This window comes from Oryctolagus cuniculus, chromosome 2, assembly GCF_051225735.1.
Source record: "Oryctolagus cuniculus isolate XC-2025 breed Fujian yellow rabbit chromosome 2, ASM5122573v1, whole genome shotgun sequence".
NCBI classification, from domain to species: domain Eukaryota; kingdom Metazoa; phylum Chordata; class Mammalia; order Lagomorpha; family Leporidae; genus Oryctolagus; species Oryctolagus cuniculus.
In genome coordinates, this window is record NC_142868.1 from 13,256,819 (window position 1) to 13,272,401 (window position 15,583).

At 37.1% G+C, this 15,583-nt stretch overlaps 1 protein-coding gene across 1 annotated transcript in view; it reads right to left on the reverse strand.

Annotated features, from left to right (window-relative positions):
- Positions 1–15,583, reverse strand: part of LCORL (ligand dependent nuclear receptor corepressor like) — a 194,291-nt gene that overhangs the window by 105,783 nt on the left and 72,925 nt on the right. The window contains 1 exon segment of the mRNA XM_070068064.2: positions 8,059–8,124. Within this exon segment, the coding sequence (XP_069924165.2) occupies positions 8,059–8,124 (66 nt within the window).

The following is a 15,583-nucleotide window of genomic DNA, read 5'->3' on the forward strand; positions in this document are numbered from 1 at the left end:
CTCTCTGTCTATCTCTCTCACGGTCCACTCTGCCTGTCAAAAAAAAAATAAATAAAAAAAATAAAAAAAAATGTGGGAATAAGAGAGGGAGGAGAAAGTTTTTAACTGCAAAGCTGAATAGTTCTGCATACAGTCCTACAGACTTACTTCTAAGGGCACACTTTAAAATCTTGTCATGGGACTCCAAATCCCATTAAAATAGGGGGTAAAAATGCCATCTTAATTGTTAAAGTGATCATATTAAGTCTTAAAGTGAACATACAGATAGGATTAAATGTTAAAGAGATCATATACCGACAGAATGGGAAAAAATATTTGCAAACTATGCAACTGATAAGGGGTTGATAAACAGAAGATACAAAGAAATCAAGAAACTCCACAACAACAAAATAACAACCCACTTAAGAGATGGGCCAAGGACCTCAATAGACATTTTTCAAAAGAGGAAATCCAAATGGCCAACAGGCACATGAAAAAATGTTCAAGATCACTAGCAATCAGGGAAATACAAATCAAAACCACAATGAGGTTTTACCTCACCCCGGTTAGAATGGCTCACATTCAGAAATCTACCAACAATAGATGCTGGAGAGGATGTGGGGAAAAAGGGACACTAACCCACTGTTGGTGGGAATGCAAACTGGTCAAGCCACTATGGAAGTCAGTCTGGAGATTCCTCAGAAACCTGAATATAACCCTACCATTCAACCCAGCCATCCCGCACCTTGGAATTTACCCAAAGGAAATAAAATTGGCAAACAAAAAAGCTGTCTGCACCTTAATGTTTATTGCAGCACAATTCACAATAGCTAAGACCTGGAACCAACCCAAATGCCCATCAACAGTAGACTGCATAAAGAAATTATGGGACATGTACTCTATCGAATACTATACAGCAGTCAAAAACAATGAAACCTGGTCATTTGCAACAAGATGGAGGAATTTGGAAAACATCATGCTGAGTGAATTAAGCCAGTCCCAAAGGGACAAATATCATATGTTCTCCCTGATAAGCGACAACTAACTGAGCACAAAGGGGAAACTTGTTGAAGTGAAATGGACACTATGAGAAACAGTGACTTGATCAGCTCTTGTCCTGACTGTTGATGTACATTGTAATACTTTTTCCATTTTAGTATTTTTTTTTGTTCTAGTACCATTGGTTGAACTCTGTAATTAACACACAATTATTCTTAGGTATTTAAATTTTAACTGAAAAGTGATCCCTGTTAGGAATTTGGAAAACATTATGCTGAGTGAAATAAGCCAATCCCAAAGGGACAAATACCACATGTTCTCCCTGATAGGTGACAACTGAGCACCAAAAAGGAAACCTGTTAAAGTGAAATGAACACTATGAGAAATGGTGACTTGATCAGCCCTCACCCTGTTGATGAGCAACTTAATATGTTATCCCTCTTAGTATTTTTGTTTGTTTGTTCTACTTAATACTTTTGGTTGAATACTGTAATCAATACACAATTCTTCTTAAGTGCTGAAACTTAACTGAAAAGTGATCGCTGTTAAATATAAGAGTGGGAATAAGAGAGGGAAGAGATGTGCAATTCGGGACATGCTCAATCAGACTTACCTCAAACGGTAGAGTTAGAAACATACCAGGGGATTCGAATTCAATCCCATCAAAGTGGCATGTACCAATGCCATCTCACTAGTCCAAGTGATCAATTTCTGTTCACAATTGATCATAATGATAGGGCTAAGAACCAAAGGGATCACATAAACAAGAATAGTGTCTGCAAATACTAGCTGATAGAATAAAAAAGGGAGAGAACAATCCAACATGGGAAGTGAGATACACAGCAGACCCATAGAATGGCAGATGTCCTAAACAGCACTCTGGCCTCAGAATCAGCCCCAAGACACTCTGGCAAAAACAAAAACAAAAACAACAAAAAAAAAACCACCACACACACCTAAATGAAAGATCTCCGCAAGTGAGATCCCAGTGGAAAGAACGGGTCATCAAAGAAGGAGGTACCTTTCTCTGAAGGGAGGAGAGAACTTCCACTTTGACCATGGCGTTGTCTAAATATGATCAGAGTCGGGAACTCAGGGGGCTTCCATAGCCTTGGCAACTCATGACAAGAGCCTAGGGTGATTACTGATGCCATAAACAAGAGTGTCAATTTGTTTAGTCAACAACAGGAGTCATTGTGCACTTACTCCTCATGCAGGAGCTCTGTCCTTAGTGTGCTGTACATTGAGATTTAATGCTATAACTAGTACTCAAACAGTATTTTTCACTTTATGTTTCTGTGTGGGAGCAAACTGTTGAAATCTTTACTTAATGTATGCTAAACTGATCTTCTGTATATAAAGAGAATCGAAAATGAATCTTGATGTGAATGGAAGGGGAGAGGGAGTTGGAAAGGGGAGGGTTGCGGGTGGGAGGGACGTTATGGGGGGGAAGCCATTGTAATCCATAAGCTGTACTTTGGAAATTTATATTCATTAAATAAAAGTTAAAAAAAAAGAGATCATATAAATAGCATCAAGTGCCTGGTAATTATAATGGACAAAATTAAAGATGAGGGAATGTCCAACATGGGAAGCAGTCCACACAGAAGACTCAGAATGACAAACCCCTTAAACAGCCACTCTGACCTCAGAATCAGCCCTTAAGGCATTCAGATGCGGCTGAAAAGCCCATGAGAGCATTTCAGGCATGGAAAACCAAGACACTGTAGCGAAAAATACCCTACATGGAGGATCTCTGTGAGTGAGACCCCAGTGGAAAGAAGGGGCTATCAATGAAGGATATACTCTTCTCTAAAGGGAGGTGAGAACTTTCACTTTGTTTATGGCCTTGTCTGAGTACTGACAGAGCTTGTGGTCACAAAAGGCTTCCACGGCCTTGGCAGCTCATGGCAAGAGCCTTGGGTGATCACTGATGTAATAAATAAGAGTTTTAATTGTTAAATTAACAATAGAAGTCACTGTGCACTTACTCCCCATGTAGGACCTCTGTCCTTAATGAGTTGTACTATGAGAATTATTGGCAAAACTTGTTCTCAAGTAGTACTTTATACATTGTGTATGTTTGTGTGTGTGTATGTGTGTGTAGGTGCAAGCTGCTGAAATCTTTAGTGTAGAGTTGGTCTTCTGTATACAAAGTTAATTAAAAGTGAATTTTCAGAATGGGATGGGAGAGGGCATAGGAGGTGGGATGGGATTAGGGGTGGTACAGGGGAAAGAACCACTATATTCCTAAAGTTGTACCTATGAAATTTGCATTCATTAAATGAAAGCTTAAAAAACAAGAATGGAATGGGATACAAACAAATGTGATCTTAAATTATTTAAATTAATTCTAATATTAAACAAAATCTGCAATTAAGGATAATGATCTAAAAATTATAACTCAAATAAAATTATATATATATTATATATACAGCATATGATATCTTAGCAAAATTATAAATATGCACAATATGTATTTTGCATTTATATATTTATCACTGAGTACTGAGGTTGTGGCAATATTTTTCTTTCCAGCGCATGCATATTATTGAATTTTCAAAAATGAGTATGTACTATTTATATATAAAGAGATATACGCAGGCATTTGAACTTGTGGATTAGATACCCATATTCCATATCAGAATGCCTGGGTTCTAGTCTGGAAGTCCCAATTCCAGTTTCCTGCTACTGCAAATATTGGGAGGCAATGGCTAACTTCTGGGTTCCCAGCTCTGGCCTCACCCAGCCCAAGTCTTTGCAGGCATTTGGGGAGTGAACCCAGAGGGTGAGATATGAGAGTTCTTCCTTGAAAAAAGGAAGGAAGGAAGGAAGGAAGGGAGGGAGGGAGGGAGGGAGGGAGGGAGGGAGGGAGGAAGGAAGAAACTGAAGAACTTGTGGTGTTAATGCTGTAGTGTAGTAGGTTAAGACTCTGCCTGTGGTGCCAGCATCCCATATGGGTGCCGGTTAAAGTCCCAGCTGCTCCACTTTCAATCCAGCTCTCTGCTAATGGCCTGAGCAACTAGTGGAAGGCTGCCCAAAGGCTTCACCCATCCCTGCACCCATGTCAGAGACCCAGAAGAAGCTCCTGATTCCTGGCTTTGGATCTGCTTGGCAGCCATTTGGGGAGTGAATCAGTGGATGAAAGACCTTTCTCTGTCTCTCCCTCTTTGTGTAACTCTGCCTTTCAAGTAAATAAATGAATCTCAGAAAAAAAAAATGCCTAAAAAAATTTTGCAGGTATATTTCCTTACAACATTATGTCTTTCAATATAATAATGAATCTGAAGGAACAAAAAATATATATGTAGTCTATGTACATAACTATAGGAACAAATAAATGAAAGTGGGGAAGCAAGACACTAAGAGTCACAAGTTGCAACTTGTGTTATCAGAAGGTAATTAAGTACACAGATTTCAAACATGAAAACAGGACAGCAGAAAAGAAAGCTGAAAAAACATCAATCATAGGTTAAATTCTTGATTCTTTAGATTTTTCCTTTGTTCATTCATAAGCTCAGCAGAAACACTCATGAAACCATATTTAGTCAATATTATTTATAAATATATCATACAAAAATATTTAATTCAGAAGTGGGCATCTGGAATAGCTGTTGACACTGCTTATGTTGACCACATCTCACATGCCTGGTACAAGTCCTGGATACTCTGCTTCGATCCTGCTTCCTGCTAGTGTGTAGTCTGGGAGGCAGCAGGTGATGGTCCTGGTACTATGGCCTTGACCACCCAAATGGAAGAACTAGATGGAGTTCTGGCCTCTGGCTTCAGACTGGCTTATCTCTGGCTATTACAGTCACTGGGGAAATGTACCAGTGGATAGAAGAGGCTTCTCCCTCTGTCTTTGTGTCTTTCTCTGTCTCCTTGCCTTCAAATAAAATAAAAATAAAAAATTTCTAAAAATATATTTAATTCAATGCAAAACTATGCTAAAATTAAAAAAAATATTAAAATTAAGAGATTTAATAAAAAGCTCTCTTTAGCCATTAAGAACGATAAAACACTGGAATGGGCACACTCTGGAGTCTCTATCCTCCTATGTTCTTCATAGCTATGGTTCATCTTACTGAAGACTGGTAATAGGGAAAGATAGCATTTATAGGTACTTTCAGCTCTAACACTCATGAATGAATTATCTTGCTCAACAATAATAAAGAATGAGAAGAATGGAGGGTAGGGTGGAAAGTGTCATTATTCCTAAATCTACATACATGAAATACATGAAATTTTTATACCTTACATAAAATTTAAAAATTTGAACAGAGAAGCAGTATTTCTCAGAATGATAATCTGCCTTTTAGATTATTTCTACAATGGGCAGTAGGAGATAACTGCTGTTAACCTGTGACTTGTGGTAGCCTAGTGCAAGAAGGCTTCAATTAGATATTCAAAAACTTTTGTACACTGAACTAACTGGAAGGCATAAAGTTGAATATCATGTCTCTGACCTCAAGATTTAAGAACCTCAAAGGTTTTAAACCTGTTGGTAATACAGTTAAGATAATTCACAGATAACTTTTGATTGGCTCAGCTCTGGCCACTGCAGCCATTTGGGAAATTAACCAGCAGATGGAAAAGAGAAGATATTTTGGGGTTGGCACTGTGGCGTAGCAGGTAAAGCCACCACCTGCAGTGCTGGCATCCCATATGGACGCCACTTCTAGTCCTGGCTGCTCTACTTCAGCTCCAGCTCTCTGCTATGGCCTGGGAAAACAGTGGAAGATGGCCTGAGTCCTTGGATCACTGCATCCACGTGTGAGAACCAGAGGAAGCTCCTGGCTCTGGATCGGCTCAGCTCTGGCAATTGTGGCCATTTGGGGGGTGAACTAGTAGATGGAAGACACCTCTTTCTCTTTTTCTCTCTTTCTCTCTGTAACTCTCTGCTTTTCAAATAAATAATTCTTACAAAAAAGATATCTCTAACTGTTCCTTTCAAATATATAAATATTTAAAAATAAATTAATTTACATAGGAAAGACTAAAAAATTATTATCTTTATATGAGTACATACCTGTAAGACCCCATTTTCACCCAAAGATAGTTTTAGAAAACACAATTTATATGTGAAAGAGTTCATGAATTTGAAACTCCAATCAATTGCATTAGTTCTGGAATTTTTGATATTTTACACTATTAGTACACACACTGTATCATCAATATCACAGAAAAAATTTAGTGACCACAAAAATACATAATGCACTTAGCCTGGAATAGATTTCTCTTTCCGATTGTATTTGTAAGTTTCAGTAAGAAAAATAACTATATTTTAATTTTTTTCTTATTTTAGAAATTATGCTTGATATTAGAAAAATCATGTATAGAGAAACTGTCCATAATCTGTAGTATTCATATAGGGCTCATCCATAATCCATACTTGAAACATAACCACCACAAACACTTCAATACAATTTGCTTTTTTTCAATCCAACAATATCTCCATGTGATAACTCTTAATGGCTATAAACATTCCATTTATAGCTATAAATAATGTATAAAACACTCTTTTTTAAAATAAAAGCAAGATAAATTAAAAACAACCTTAAAAGGACAATAATAAGCAATATATCACTTGCACATTGATTTGATTATTTTACAGAGATATCTTAGAGTAAAAATACTACATAGGAGTGTGTGTATGTGTAGTTTCTTTATTTAGACTTTTGATAATTAATGATAAACTGTTTCTTGTATAAAGGTTGTATGACAAATATATAACGGCGCCAAAATTATACTTAGCAATACATTAAAAATTTCTTTCTCAAACATAATTTAAAAATTAGATTTTAGCAATAAAAATAAATTATCTTCAATTTAATTATAAACCTTTGTTCTTTGTATGTTATAAAAAATAATTGTATGCACATAAGAAACATAATTTTTGGGGAAATAATCTGAGCTTAATATAATAAACTGTATTCAATTTTCACAACTTATGCAAGAAATATTTAGAAAATCTTTTAAATAGAATGGGACATCAAAGAAGGAGGTACCTTTCTCTGAAGGGAGGAGAGAACTTCCACTTTGGCTATGACCTTGTCTAAGTAAGATCAGAGTTGGCACACTCAAAAGGCTTCCATAGCCTTGGCAACTCATGACAAGAGCCTAGGGTGATTACTGATGCCATAAACAAGAGTGTCAATTTGTTAAGTCAACAACAGGAGTCACTGTGCACTTACTCCTCATGTAGGATCTCTGTCCTTAATGTGTTGTACAATGTGAATTAATGCTATAACTAGTACTCAAACAGTACTTTATACTACTTTACACTATGTGTTTCTGTGTGGGTGCAAACTGTTGAAATCTTTACTTAATATATACTAAATTGATCTTCTATATATAGATAATTGAAAATGAATCTTGATGTGAATGGAATGGGAGAGGGAGTGGGAGATGGGAGGGGTGCGGGTAGGAGGGAAGTTATGGGGGAGGGAAAAACCACTGTAATCCAAAAGCTGTACTTTGGAAATTAATATTTATTAAATAAAAGCTAAAAAAAATTTTAAATAGATAGAATAGTCATAATTTTTGGCAAACATGAGAAAAAGCATTTCAATATGGTTTAAAGACAGTATGAAAACAAAGTGGTAACTTTAAGACATAATTATTACTACTTTGGAATATCCTTTAGATATAATAGCTGAAAAGGAAATCAAAGCAGGAAGCACCTTACAAGAAATGGATCTCTCAAATCTTTTAGGCGACATTAAATAATTCAGTAAGTTGATTAAACACAGAATAACATCATACAATAATTGATTTAATTAATTGACATGTTTGGTTGATTTTTTAAATCCTGTTTAAGAATGAGTTAAGGCATGTAATTTACAAAATAACAAACTGAGCCATAAACAAACTTTTGTTTTCTATTTTGATTTAGTATACCAACCTTTAAAAAAAGAACTTATATACTAAAAGGAGTACTTGGAATTACTTTGTCAATTTAAAAATATTTTTTAGTTATAAGAGAAAGTAAATACATGTTTAATATAAAGTTAGTGTAGAACCATTTTTCTTTTGTAAAATGGGACAGATAAAAATTTAAAGTAAAAATTTTTAAATTACCTTCAAATAAACTGAGGTCTCTTCGTAGCCGTGGTCCATAAAGCCCTTCTAAAATACTCTCAAAACCTGTGTTTTAAAAGAGGAAAGTATGTTTACTATTGAAGAAGCCATATACTTCACAAAACTTAAAAATAACAAATTCTGTTTCTCAATAAATTATTAATTTAACATGCTCTATGTGTTTGTCCTCCAGTCGGATTAAATTGAACTAGGCAATATGCAAGTCATAAAATGATTAGAAATTATATGACTGATAACAAAATGAAAATAGTGAAGTATAAGTATTCACTACTAAAACAAACATCTCTGTCATTTTAGAAATATTCCGGGATTAAAATATAGAATCATGTGGCCTAGCAGGTAGAGCTGTGGCCTGCAATGCCAGCATTCCATATGGGTGCCAGTTTAAATGCTGACTCCTCCACTATCAATCCAGCTCTTTGCTATGGCCTGGGAAAGCAGAAGATGGCCCAGGTCTTTGGACCCCTGCACTCAACGTGGGAGACCTAGAAGAAGCTCCAGGCTCCTGGCTTTGGATTGACACAGTGCCAGCCATTGCAGCCATCTGGGGAGTGAAGCAGGATGGAAGACCTTTTTCTCTCTCTCTGACTCTCTGTAACTCTACCTTTCAAATAAATAAATCTTTAAAAACAAAAAAATCATGAGCAGATTTCTTAATTCTGTAAGCAAGGAAATACTGAGAATACATGTATTGGAATCCAATGTTTTTAAAAAATGTTAATTAAAATAATGTATTTAAGCACAGTTAAAAGAGTAAGAAATATGCATAAAATTTAAACTTATTTGTCAAAATTAATACAATTTATTCATTGTTATGGATTGCTTTAGATTTTAATAACAATGAAAATCTTGTCAAGTTAAAATCTGACTTCATAAGTTTCACAAGTATTTTACTTTCTAGATAATTTTAATATTTTATAAAGTTTTTAAGTTTGTTATATTTAATTTTAAGGAGTTTAACAAACCATAAAACATCTAAAAAGAAAAATGCCCAGGATGGCAAAATAGTTGGGAAGCCAAGAAAAAGAACTAAAATAAACATATGTGGATAAAGAAGCTTCAAGAAAGCTAAAGGTAGCATGATAAATCTTACAAATGAAAGAAAAGATTTTCTCAGTGGTATCTCTAAATTGTAAAATATCAGAAATACTTCAATGCAGGTATCTCATAAATTAAAGATGCTTTTTAAAAGCATTTCAATATCAAAATTCGAATTATCTTAAAAATATGGTATATCAGTCAAAAAGTGGCAACTTTTTTCACTTATTATAACAAGAATTAAGGGTATATCGTTTTTAAAAATTTTGGGGGGTTTTGTTCATTTATTTATTTATTTATTTAAGATTTATTTTATTTATTTGAAAGACAGTTACAGAGAGAGATAGGGACAGAGAGAGAGGTCTTTCATCCACTGGTTCACTCCCCAGATGGCCGCAATGGCTAGAGCTGCGCCGATCTGAAGCCAGGAGCCAGGAGCTTCTTCCGGGTTTCCCACGTGGGTGCCAAGGACTTGGGCCATCTTCTACTGCTCTCCCAGGCCACAGCAGAGATGCTCGATTGGTAGAGGAGCAGCTGGGACTAGAACTGGCACCCATATGGGATGCCGATGCTTTGGGCCAGGGCTTTAACCCGTTGTGCCACAGTGTGGCCCTTTGTTTGTTTGTTTATTTATTTTTTTAAAGACAGAGTTACAGAGAGAGGGAGAGAGAGAGAGAGAAAGAGATCTTCCATCCACTTGTTCACTCCCCAACTGGCCCCAATGGCTGGAGCTGCACAGATCTAAAGCCAAGAGCCAGGAGCTTCTTCCAGGTTTCCCACATGGGCACAGGGGCCCAAAGACTTGGGCCATCTTCCACTGCTTTCCCAGGCAATAGCAGAGAGCTGGATCGAAAGAGGAACAGCCGGACTAGAACCAGCACCCATATTGGATGCTGGCGCTTCAGGCCATGCCTTCTCAGTATTTCCTTGCTTACAATATTATTAAGAAATCTGCCCATATGGGATGCTGGCACCGGCCCTAAGGGTACATCTTAAAACTGACAGTATCCCAGAGCTGATAAAGTGAGGTTCTTATGATACTTAGTAAATATTCATTGAATAAAATCCTTGTAGGCAGTCTCAGGAACCAGTTAGGGAGAAAACAACTGAGGAAATTCTACACAAATTGGAGGAACACACTGGACCAACATGGAGGGTGAGGATGTGCACAACTTAGGACCTCAGCAGCTGAGAGCCTCTGCACCAGCATTGGAAAGTGAGGTAAGACCAAGTCGCTGGTGAAAAAGCTGCCAGAATAGTCTAGATGGAATCTGGTTTGGAGCCCTATGGGCAATAGTGTACCCGCCAAACTAGAGGAGAAAAAACAAAGGGGTGGGGGGTACGTTTTCTCTGTCCCCGATCACTCTGCAAAGGTGTCCTGTAACAAGCTGACAGAGAGCAGGCGCCATTTTGGACATACATAACATCTGTGCCAATTCATGTCCCTGTCTAGCAGAGAGCCAAGCAGAGAATCCTGAGCCTGGTGGGGAGAACAGACTGGGGCTAGGTGCTTTTGACTGTGGGAGGTTTGTGTGTGAGGACTGTGAAAACATTGAGGCTATGTGGGAGGACTCAGAATGTGGCTGGGATTTTGGGTAGTCACTGTGGGAGGCGCCACACATCAGCGCTCCCTGGTTACCTGGCAAGGGACATTGCTGGGGAATCTGCTTACATTGAGGACTGCGCAAATACTTTGTGTGGTCCTTGTGGCACTGGCACTAGTCTTTTACGGGAGAGAAGCTCAGTTGAGTCTATGCCAAGAGACAAGAAGAAACCTCCCTTCTGATAAAAATAAAAAATAAAAATAAAAGATTTACCATGCCAAAACTGGGTGTGTCACCTCAGACACACCCTTCACCCTGGAGAACTAAACAGAACTCCCTGGCCACACACACCATAGGTCACTAGGAATTCCCTGAAAAGCAGACACTCCACTAATCCACTCATAGTCCAAAGATACAAGTTGTCAGTGGAAAAACAGAGCAGAAACCAATGAGTATCTCCCAAAATGCCAAAAACAAGCACACCAATTCAAGAAAAAAGAATAAGGAGACAACAGGCTGCCCTTAAAAGAACACAGCACTTCAATATTAGATTGTGAAGATGATGAGATTGAAAGAAATGCCAGAAATGGAATTCAAAAAAATTGATCATAGGATTACTTAGAAACAATCAGAAGCAAATGTATGAATTAATTAAATTCATACATGACATGAAAGAAAATTTCTCTCATGTAATTGAGATCTTAGAAAAGCAAAATGAAATCTTGGAGATGAAGAATTCAATAGAATGAATAAAAAATGCAGTGGAAAGCCTTAACAACAGAATCAATGAAGCAAAAGAAAAAATACCTGACATAGAAGACAAAGCACAGGAAATTATACAGACCAAACACAAGAAGAAATTATAAAAATAAAAAACACTGTTGGAAATCTACAGAATACTATCAAACAAATCAACATACAGGTTCTAGGAGTTCCTGAAGGCATGAAAGACAGAAAGAATTAGAAGGCCTTTTTAGTGAAATAATAAGAGAAAACTTGCCTAATTCAGCGAAAGAAAGGGCATCCAAGTACAGGAGCGCATAGAATTCCTAATAGACATGACCAGAAAAGATCTTCACTACAACTCATTGTAATCAAACACTCCACAGTAAAACAAAGAACAGATTCTAAAATGTGCATGAGAGAAATGCCAGATTAGTTTCAGAAGATCGCCAATTAAAATCACAGAAGATTTCTTATCAGAAACCCTACAGGCTAGAAGAGAATGGTGAAATATATTCCAAGACTTAAAAGAAAAGAACTGTCAACCCAGAATACTATACCATGCAAAGCTCTTATTTATGAATCAAGGTGAAATAAAGACTTACCATGACTAACAGAAACTGAAAGAATTTGTCACCACCTATCCAGCCCTGCAGAAGATGCTTAAGGATATGCTACACACAGAAACATAAAAACATTGTCATCACTGTGGAAGAAGGTAAAGGAAGAAAAATCTCCAAGTAAATGTAAAAAGGAAATCCAAAATAAAAAATAAGAATATTTATGGAGAAATGGCAGGGCAAAGAAGTTACTTATCAATAGTCACTTTGAATGTAAATGTCCTTAATCCTCAAGCTAAAAACACAGACGGGCTGAATGGATCAAAAAGCAGAGCCCATCTATTTACTGCCTATAAGAAAAACATTGCACTAACAAAGACACATGCAGACTACAAGTGAAAGGATTAAAAAAGACATTCCATGATAACAGAAACCAGAAAAGTGCTAGTGTAACCATCCTAATATCAGACATAATAGACTTTAAAACAAAAGAGACAAAGAAGGGCACTATGTAATGATTAAGGGATCAACTGCACAAGAAGAAGGAACTATTATAAATGTATATGCACCCAATTATAGGGCACCTGGCTATTTAAAAGAAATGTCAAGAGATCTAAAGGAAGACATAGACTCAAATAAAATACTAATGGGGGATTTCCATACCCCACTTTCAGCAATGGACAGATCACCCAGACAGAAAATCAGCAAGGAAAACAACAGAGCTAATCGACACTATAGACCAAATGGACCTAACAAATACCTACAGAATTTTCATCCTACAGTTGCAGAATAACATTCTTCCCAGCAGTGCATGGAACTTCCCCTGGGATTGACAACATGCTAGGCCATAAAGCAAGTCTCAGCAAATTCAAAAAAATATAAATCATACCACACATCTTCTCTGACCACACTGGAAGAAAATTGGAAAACAACAGATCAGGACTCTCAGAACACATGCAAACACATGGAGACTGAACAACATGGTCCTAAATGAACAGTGGGTCATTAAAGAAATCAAGAGAAATAAAATATTTTCTGAAAACAAATGAAGATGAAAAGACAACTTATCAAAACTTATGGGATATGGCAAAAGCAGTGTTAAAGAAAAAGTTTACAGCGATTGATGCCTACATCATGAAATTGAAAAGACACCAAATAAATGAGCTACTAATGCATCCCAAGGATCTAGAAAACCAAGGATCTAGAAAATCAAACCCAAACTAGTGAGAGGAAAGGAATAATTAGAGAATAAACAAAATTGAAACAAAAAATATAAAAGATAAGCAAAACAAAGAGCTTTTTTTAAAAAAAAAAAAAACTAAACAAAACTGACACACCATTGGCCCAATTAACCAAAAGAAAAGAGAGGAGACCCTAATCAATAAAATTAGAGATCAAAAGGAAATGTAACAACAGATACCACAGAAATAAAAAGAATCATCAGTAATTACTAACAGCTGTATGCCAACAAGTGGAAAACCTAGAAGAAATAGATGCATTCCTGGACACATAAAACCTATGTAAATTGAGCCAAAAGACACAGAAAACCTAAACAGATCCATTAGCAAGATGAAAATTGAATCAGTCATAAAAACCCTCCCAACAAAGAAAAGCCAAGAGCCAGATGTCTTCACTGCTGAATCCTACCAGGCATTTAAAGAAATAACTCCAATTCTTCTTAAGCTATTCAAAACAACTGAACAGGAGAGAATCCTCCCAAATTCTTTCTATGAAGTCATTATCACCTTAATTCCTCAACCCAGAAAAGACACAACAGTGAAAGAGAACTACAGACTCGTTTCCCTGATGAACGCAGACCCAAAGGATCCTCAACAAAATCCAGGCCAATTGAATCCAACAACACATCAGGAAGATCATTCAACCCGACCAAGTGGGATTTATCCCTGGTATGAAGGAATGTTTCAAGATTCACAAATCAATCAATGTGATACAATACATTAACTAGTGAACAAAAACCATATGATTATCTCAATAGATGCAGAGACAGCATTAGACAAAAATACAATACCCTTTCATAATGAAAACTCTAAGCAAATGGGCTTAGAAGGAACATTTCTCAACATAATCAAGACAATGTATTATAAACTGATAGTCAGTGTACTATTAAATGGGGAAAAGTTGGAAGCATTCCCACTGAGATCCAGAACCAGACCAGGATGCCCACTCTTGCCATTGCTGTTCAGTATACTCTTGGAAGTTTTAGCCAGAGCCATTAGACAAGGAAAAGAATCTAAATCTATGACCTATTATCATCAAATTAGGGAAACCCTGCAAGACACTGGAACAGGCATAGTGTTCTTAGAAAAGACCCTAAAGGCACAGGTAATCAAAGCCAAAATTAACAAATGGGATTACATCAAATTGAAAAGCTTCTGTACTGCAAAAGAAACAGAAAAGTGAAGAATCAACCAACAGAATGGGTGAAATTATTTTCAATCGATGTAACCAATAAAGGATCTGTAACCAGAAATATAAAAAGATCAAGAAACTCCACAACAATGAAACAAAGAATCCAGTGAAGCAATAGGCAAAGGACTTAAACAGACATTTTTTTTTTCTTTCTTTCTTTTTTTTTTTTTTTTTTTTTTGACAGGCAGAGTGGACAGTGAGACAGACACAGAGAAAGGTCTTCCTTTGTCCGCTGGTTCACTCCCCAGTGGCCACTACGGCCGGCACACCCCGCTGATCCGAAGCCAAGAGCCAGGTGCTTCTCCTGGTCTCCCATGCGGGTGCAGAGCCCAAGGACCTGGGCCATCCTCCACTGTACTCCCAGGCCTCAGCAGAGAGCTGGACAGGAAGAGGAGCAGCCGGGACAGAATCTGGCGCCCCGACCGGGACTAGAACCCGGTGTGCCGGCACTGCAGGCAGAGGATTAGCCTATTGAGCTGCGGTGCCGGCCTAAACAGACATTTTTCAAAAGGGAAATCCAAATTGTCAACAGATACATGAATAAATGCTCAGGATCATCAGCTCAGGGAAATGCAAATCAAAACCACAGTAAGGTTTTACCTCACCCCTGTTAGAATGGCTTTCACACAGAAATCAACAAATACTGGCAAGGATGTGGGGAAAAAAGTACCCTAATCTACTGTTGGTGGGAATGCAAGCTGGTCAAACCACTATGGAAGGTAGTTTGGAGATAGCTCAGAAATCTGAATATATACCTACCACATGACACATATTCTACTCCTGGGAATTTACCCAAGGGAAATTAAATCAGCATATGAAAAAGTTATCTACACCCCCATGTTTAATGTAGCTCAATTCACAATAGCTAAGACATGGAATCAACTTAAATGCCATCAACTGAAGACTGGATAAAGAAATTATGAGATAGCTACTCTCTGGAATAGTACACAGCATTAAAGATAAAATGAAATCTGTTCATTTGCAACAAAATGGATGAACCTGAAAAATATCATACTTATTCAAACAAGTGATTTCCAAAGGGACAAATACCATATATTCTCCCTGATCTGTGATAACTAATAGAGCACCTAAAAGGAAATCTGTAGAAGTGAAATAGACATTTTTGAGAAGCAATAATTTGCAGAGCCCTTGTCTTGACTGTGGAGGAACAGTTTTTTGTTGTTGTTGTTTTGTTTTTTCTTCCTTAAT